Raw genomic sequence first — 8,569 nt, forward strand, 5'->3', positions numbered from 1 at the left:
TGTACATTATATTATCCCTTCAGGGTAGCTTTACTGTTCTACTCACAACATTTTTGGATATAAAAAGATTATATTATTATAATCAGTAAAACAAATATTGCTATTTTCATTAACTGTTACGTTAATCATAAAAGATAAAAATAATGTTATATAAGTATTAATACATTTTTTCATCGTTTTGTTATAGTCTTACTAAGTATTACTTTTTGACATTCGATATTATGTAAAACTAACTGATCCGGCAAACGTTGTGTTGCCATATAAATAAAATAATGGTAACGGTGAACAGCCCTTATCACTTAGGGGTATGAAAAATAGATAGAAGCCGATTCACAGACCTACTGAATATGCATATAAAATTTGGTGAAAATCGGTAAAGCCGTTTTAGGAGGAGTACGGTAACTAACATTGTGACATGAGAATTTTATATATAAGATTGACATAGTTTTTGCACATGTAAATCATAAGTACCTGGATAACAGAGCTTTGCTCCATTTATTTTTAAAACGACGTTTTCTAAAAATGAAACCTAGGTAGATCGATTTATTCCCCCGAAACCCCCGCTTACTAAATTTCATAAAAATCGTTGCAGCCGTTTCAGACATTCACATTATATATTGAATATATACAAGAATTCAATGACTCAAAAAAACTCAAAGGTATGCGAAGTCTACCAATACAAACACTTGGCCAGCGCGGTGGACTTTGGCCTAATCCTACTCATTCTGAGGCGACTCGTGCCCAGCAGTGGTACAATAATGGGTTGATGATGATGATACAAGAATTGCTGGTTTAAAGTTATTCAATATACACTTACCGTAAACTTTTCGGGAGAGCTAAAGTCCTCATCCAGGAATATCCTGATCTTATCATACAGCCGCAGCTCGGGGCAGTCGCAGAGGCGCTGCACGAAGTCCTGGACGTATTGCATCGACTTCTCGTACGCCTTCCCGCCGACCTCCTGGAGGTGGAGCGCGATAAACTTAGGGTCCATCCGGGAGACCGCTTGCAGGAACTCTGAGGTCCATATCGGCAGCATTACTGATGGCTGGAGGAAGAGAAATAGGTTTTATTTAATGAAGTAGCATAGAGTAGTGCTAGTAGTAGAGTATGTAGATCTTTTTTTATAACATAGTAGTAGCAGACGAGCATACAGTCCACCTGTGTTACTGTAGTAAGTGGCTACTGCCGCCCATGGACATCTGTAATCAACCCTAGATAGGATTAGATATTCCTACCTGAGGTCGGCCACAGATGCGCTGCTACCCCTGAGTACTAAGCTGGAACGCCTCGGAAAAGTATGTTGCCCTTACCACACCCTTCAAACCGGAACACAGCAGCGCCTAACACGGCTGCTATTAGGCAGAAATAGGTGTGGTGGTGGTGCCGCCGGAGTCGAACCACAAAGGGTTCTACCACCTTAACCTCTATTATATCTGATATTTTTGTGGGAAAACCCTGCATGGATTCCTCTCTGGGGTTAGCGGAGAGGATATGCCGGACTTTACAATAAATACTAGAATATACATTTACAAAGCGTTAGTAAAAAGTAGTTTAATTTTTCTGTGACCATCCTCTCCAAATCTTATAATGCGATCGCTCCTGCCCCAGATAAGTTAATAAGTTTGGAATACAATCTGGGCTTGACCAAATGTAGCCAAAGTCAAAGCCACAGTAGAACTCATTACTTATCTACGATTGCTATGCCTCAAATGCCTAGAAACAAAGGATATTTCCTACACCCTTTAAAATATAACTTAGCGGCACCTGACACTTACAAGACAAAACAACATGCAAAGGTAATTCAACCATGCAGGGTTTTATCACCTTTATAACCTGGTCTTTCTCTGCTCACTACTTTATACACGGCCAACGTCGTAGCCAGCGGCTATTTCTAGAGCTGTAACCTTTAGGGGCCTTATTTTAACGATACACATAAAAAATAAAAAAGTCACCTAACTCATAAAGGCATTGGTTACAATTTCTCTATCTAATAAAAGTGATAAGGGACGTAGACTTTCAATCATGCCAATGGCGCAGGAAGCGTAAGAATTGAACCCCGGACAAGTCAACAAATTTAATGATCATCATCATCATTACTGTCCCAATCCACTGCTGGGCACGGGTCGCCTCTAAAAATGAGAAGGATTAGGCCATTGTCCACCGCGCTGGCCAAGTGTGTATTGGTAGACTTCACATACTTTTGATATTTTTTTTTAAGATTTCTCAGGTATGCTGATTTCCTTACGATGTTTTCCATCGCCGTTTAAGCGAGTGATAATTAATTTCTAATCTAAATATATATAACTCAAAGGTGACTGACTGACATAGTGATCTATCAACGCGCAGCCCAAACCACTGGACGGATCGGGCTGAAATTTGGTATGCAGGTAGATGTTATGAAGTAGGCATCCGCTAAGAAAGGATGTTGATCAATTCTACCCCCAAGGGGATAAAATAGGGGATGACAATATTCTTTCGTAACGCGAGCGAAGCCGCGAGCAAAAGCTCGTACGCACATAATTTTGAAAATTCAGAAGTGCGTGGCTGCGATTTGAAACTCTGACCTCTCGATCAAGAGGCCGAGTTTCTTAACTAATAGGCTATCACTGGTTACAAATTTAATATCAGTATGTAATCATAAAAGATATAAAAAGAAATGAATTAGCGCATTGTTTATTTAATAAATTTTCCAACATGAATCATGAGTAAGGTGGTGAGTGAATGATTCATTGATATTTTGCGGATATCTTTATGACGAATAACTTTTGAAACTTATGAGACGGCCATACTGGATCCTTAACTGATTCCAGAAAATAGTGTTAGTGAAACAAGGATAAAGTAAAAAAAAATACGCATGACTTTATAATTCGCTTGAGTGTAATTAAAAAAAAAAATATCTATGGATGGTAGTATCCTAGGTGGTGGATAAAGGTGGATTGTGCTCTGACTCCGGCCGCACCAGCGCCACACCTATTTCTACCTAATAACAGAAGTGCTAAGCGCTACTGTGATTTGGTTCGAAGGGTGTGGTAAGGGAGACATACTTTTCCAAGTCGTTCCAGCTTAGTCCTCAGGGGTAGCGGCGCATCGTGGCCGACCTCAGGTAGGAATATCTAATCCTATCTGGGGTTGATTACAAATGTCCATGGGCGGGAGTAGCCACTTACCATCAGGTGGACTGCGTGCTCGTCTGCTACTCCTGTATTATAAAAAAAATCTCCGGACGCCCGTCCGGAGATTTCGCGTTAAAAAGTCGTAAAGAAGACATACTCGATAATTATTTCAAATACGCACAACTTTGAAAACATAAAAGTTGCGTTTTGAACTCTGTACCCTTACCATGAGTTTTCAAAACATCCCACAATATTACGGTACGTTTACTCAATCCATTATTCTGTTACGTTTGCTTCAGTAGACTGAGTAAACGTAACAATAAGTAAGTGCTCAAGTCTTTTTGTCTACATCACATTTTCGCAAAAAAGAGAGACAAAACATAAAGCGCCATTTTGTCAAGTTACTGACACTATAGTTCTGATACAATCCGCTAGGGGCGCTGATTGGAATTGGTATGGACAAATACGTAAACCAATACCAAAACAGTCATATTTTTCAAAACGTAAAAACTCATGGTAAGGGTACTGACCCCCCAAGAGAGGCCGAAATTCAAACACGCAAATAATTTCTTTCTTTTCCTTGTCTCACTCCATAAAAGTGAACGAGTGAACATTGTGATGTGGTCACGATGTCACGCACACATAAATTTGTAATCAGCTTACCCTACGTTGAGGCTAATTGTATTAGATGTCTCCTACGTAGATTACGTGAGGCTTTACGTAAAGCTCTTATGGAAGTCTTAATCACATACCTAAACACGTATCGTACCTAGAGAACGTACCCATAGAACGTGACGCCTTTTTTCTTGTTTTTCTATGATGTACAATTTTTGTCTCAATTTTATTGTAAAACTTACAGTTTCAGTGAAAATCACAAAAACATTTTTAGATCTTTGACCTCCAGTATTTTTTCCAAGTACCGGAACGTTGAGGAAGAAATGTTGTTTTAATTATGTTTAAACAATTTTACTTAATATAAATTAATGTATCTTCACTCTTATTTTGCTCTAATTTGACTGGACTAAAATTGTTAAACATTTCGAAAGGACAAACAGACACTCTATTTTATTTATAAGTGCGTTACATACGCCCGTTCACTTCTGGGAAGTTGGTTTACGGACCATAAATCGTAAACGACATCCGTGACAGTCATCCAATTTGCGTCAACGAATTTTTTATATGCGACACTGTCCTTTGTAGGGTTCCGTAGCCAAATAGTAAAAACGAAACCCTATTACAGTCCGCATAAAACTGCTAATCCGCTCTGAATATAGAAATGAATCGCGTCGCCATAGCAAATTGTATGACTACACCTGCTCGCAACAACTTCAGAGCGGACTAGCAGTTTGACGCGGACTATACTAAGCCTCCGCTGTTATCCGTTTGTCACAGGGCTCTCGTAAAACACAAATAGGCACTTGAATATTTTACAGAGACGGTATAACGGTGGTCGCTATAATAACTGATACTAAAAACAAAAAAGCTTAAAAATAAATGGGGTCGCCATACAAAAAACCGCTATTTTTCGACGTATCTCGCTTTATCCATTAAAGCTTAGTAGACAGTTCATCACAAGTTATTTACTTCTATGACTGCCACAATAAAACATATTAAAATAAATAATAAATAATATGTAGGTACGGAACCCTCTCCGTGCTCGACTCTCATTTGGCCAGATATCTTCTGATTTGAAATGTGAATTTATTTTTTTGGAATGTGAAGGTCCCAATTTTGTCCTTCTTGACATCCAAAAAGTAAAATTGTGTCTGACTTTTACATGAACCAAAATTTGTAACATATCAATGGACTACATATGAATAGGAATATGTAGGTAAATGCCAGTTTTGTTTTCACGGCGCGATTTATTTCCGCTACGGCGATTGTCTGTTGTTTCCGCCGCGACGGTGAACTACATATTTATATCGATCTCTTTCCGATATACGGCTAATACATAACCGTGGCAGCCACAGATACGCCCTGTGACAGACAGAGAGACAGCGAAGGCCTAGTAATAGAGTTCAGTTTTCACCCTTTGAATACGAAAGCTATTAATGGTGGCCGCTATAAGAAATACTAAAAAAGGGGCAAAATAAATGGGGGACGCCATTATTTTTCGTTTTATCTATTAAACTGTAATAGGTAGACAGCACATTTCACATTTCTGCTATGACAACAAATATTAAATATAAATAATTAATGAATAAAATAAATGTGAAAATGTTGGTTGTACGGAACCCTCTGCGTGCGAGTTCGCACTCGCACTTGCTCAAATTAATGAAGTTAGAATAGGGAACCAACAATGCCCAATGTTCTTTATGATAAATATAAAAATATATTAACATAAAATATAATTTTTATAGTTATAATGATAAATATATTTTAACAAAGGTATAGTCCGCGCCAAACTGCTAGTCCGCACTGAAGTTGTTGCGATCAGGTGTAGTCATACAATTTGCTATGGCGACGCGATTCATTTCTATATTCAGAGCGGACTAGCAGTTTTACATGGACTATAAACTCGCAACTCCCAATGTTGCAATCAAACCCACAATAAAATTGACATAGGAAAGCGTGGGAAGCCTGCACCTACGTCTAAATCATAAAATTAATTAAACTATGATGTGCTTATTGGTTTATTACATCACGGACCTAAAATATATGTACAGAATTAACTATACAATTTAATTAGTCTATTGTAATTAATTTAACTTAACGAACTTAAAAGCCAGTGATACCCTAGTGTTGAAACTCTACTCTCGATTGAGAGATCTTAAAAAAAAATGTTTTCAAAGGTATGTGAAGACTACCAATACACACTTGTCCAGCGCGGTGAACTATGACTGAATCCCTCTCATTCTGAAAGGAAACCTGTTCACACCCCTCTCATTTCTCAAAGTTACGTGCATATTGGAAATTGATTATGACATGCTGACATAACAGTGAAGGTTACATCAGAAGAAAACTTATACACTTAAGATTTATTAAACAAAAATAAGTTCTTAGAGCTGTGTGAAGTCTACCAATTCTCACTTAGCCCACCCAGTAGACTATAACCTAAATCCATGCAACAGTGGCATAGTAAAGGATTGACCACGAATATTATTGATTGATTTTTGGTAAATGCAATGTTGAACATTGATAAGTGAGTCCTTGAAATTTTTCATAACTATTATCTCTCTGACATACGGGCAAGTAAGTGTGACTATCTATGTAAACAGTTATATCGTAAATTACAACATTACATACAAGTAAAAACTGAAATGTATTCACTGATATATTTTTATAATATATATAACTCAAAGGTGACTGACTGACATAGTGATCTATCAACGCACAGCCCAAACCACTGGATGGATCGGGCTGAAATTTGGCATGCAGGTAGATCTTATGACGTAGGCATCCGCTAAGAAAGGATTTTGATCAATTCTACCCCAAGGGGATAAAATAGGGGATGAAAATATTACTTCATAATGCGAGCGAGCCACGGGCAAAAGCTCGTTTTTATAATATAGAAGAAGCAGACGAGCTTGCAGTCCACCTCATACTAAGTGGTTACTACCACTCACAGATATCTGTATTCAATCTCAGATATTTTTAAAATTCTATCTGAGGTCTAGCGTGTTGATACTTCTGAGTAGTAAGTTGGAAAGCCTCAGATATTTAAGTGTCCCTTACCACACCCTTCAAACCAAAACAAATGTGCTACACTGCTGTTATAGTCCACGCCAAACTGCTGGTCCGCTCTGAAGTTGTTGCAAGCAATTGTACAATTTGCTATGGCGATGCAATTCATTTCTATATTCAGAGCAGACTAGCAGCAGTTATATGCAAACTATACAAGCCAGAAACAGGTGTGACGGTTGTGCCTCTGGATTCAAATGACAAGTGGGATATCACCTTTGCGCCAGCTATACATATTACAAGATACAGTTCCTTTAACTATAAACAAACAAACAAACCAAAATATTGGGATGAGACAAAAACGTGTTCTATATTTCACCAAAATGGTCAAATAAGTGTATACCATTTAAAGAGATGTGTGTACTAATTGGTACTTAATTATGATAGCTATTATCTTAATCTGTGTAATTCTGAAAAGTAGTCAATTGAAGTATCCATATATTTTTCCAAAACAAAAAAAACATGATAACAACTTTTCTGTTAAATTGGTTAATGTGTTCAACAAGAATTCTGCAAAAATCTACTTTGAAAATTAAGTTTTTTTTAAACGACAAGGAATATATCTATTACAGTTATATAAAATATTATGAGATAAAATTAATAGTAAATAGAATAATAACAGTAATGATATATTAAATCACATATGCAATGTAAATCGGATCAGATTTACAAAGTTGAGCTGTATCTAACAAAGATAATATTTGGTCATGTTTTGTCGTTAAATTTCGAATGTGGTTCTGTACTTAGGAGAGCATATCAAGCTGGTGCTTCCAGTTATTATAAGATAGCAACACCAAACCAAGGGCTTATGAATGGAAACACAGGTTAGGCCCACTAGTAACACAGGGTACCCACTACCATACACCCATACCTCCTACCAGCATTAGAAATTCCACCATTTGGCATTTGAAAAATGTTATAGTATAAGCTCTAGCCAATTATATAGGTACTAAAACGGTTACAAATAAAATTCTTAATAAGCCATAGTTTAAGATAATATTTTTATATAGGTAGTATTTTTATTTCATAACATTCTCCTCACAATTTTTAAAATGAACATAATATAGAACTTACTCTTTGGTAATTACATTTTATAAATAACCAACAATTTTCCTACAACAGCGGGAAATTTAACAATGTAGCCATAAATGTTTTCTAACATAAACGTTACCTGTGGCGCGGTGGGCAGATCGCAAAAAGTCACAGTAATTACGATTCTTAATCGCTAGTATAAATTATGAGACAATACTCACGTCTTCAAATATGGAACCAACATTGGCGGTAACCAGCAGCAGTGGCACTTTATCGGAACCCATTTTTTTGAACTTCAACATGATACGAACGATTAGTACTAAAACTATGAGAGTAAATCGGCTATTCCCCGACTGGGCGGATTAAGCGCGCGCACGCCCTATCTACCAACGACGATAACATTATTATGGTTACAGTTGTTTTCTGTAGATCGTATTTAGTGCGATATCGCGAAATCTCCCCGACTATCTCGCCCCCTTTCAAGCCTCTGACATTTCTAAACGAAATGAATGAATGACGTTTAGTTTTACAACACCGTGTATCGTTCTACGCATGCGTTTTTGCGTCTTCACTTACGGTAACGTAAATTAAAAATATACAATAAATTCATATATTTTTAAATATGTATTTTTTTAATTTGTCTCATAAAATATATTCTCAGTATATAAATAAATTGAATTAATATGTACTACTAATTTATTTAGAGGCTTCATGAGAATATTCATAAGTGCAAAATTACG

General features: G+C 36.9%; 1 protein-coding gene across 2 annotated transcripts in view; it reads right to left on the reverse strand.

Annotated features, from left to right (window-relative positions):
- Positions 1 to 8,333, reverse strand: part of 5PtaseI (inositol polyphosphate-5-phosphatase A) — a 39,530-nt gene extending 31,197 nt beyond the window's left edge. For both annotated transcript variants that reach the window (XM_073079537.1, XM_073079529.1), the window contains exons 1-2: positions 8,051 to 8,333; positions 818 to 1,048 (exon numbers count right to left, since the gene is read on the reverse strand). In XM_073079537.1, coding sequence (XP_072935638.1) covers positions 818 to 1,048; positions 8,051 to 8,131 — 312 coding nt within the window. In that variant the 5' untranslated portion in view covers positions 8,132 to 8,333. The remainder of the gene's footprint in view (positions 1 to 817; positions 1,049 to 8,050) is intronic.
- Positions 8,334 to 8,569: the final 236 nt, after the last annotated feature.

The sequence above is a fragment of the Epargyreus clarus genome, unplaced genomic scaffold, assembly GCF_041222505.1.
Source record: "Epargyreus clarus isolate Ecla_fem2 unplaced genomic scaffold, WU_Ecla_fem_2.2 ptg000002l, whole genome shotgun sequence".
Taxonomy (NCBI): domain Eukaryota; kingdom Metazoa; phylum Arthropoda; class Insecta; order Lepidoptera; family Hesperiidae; genus Epargyreus; species Epargyreus clarus.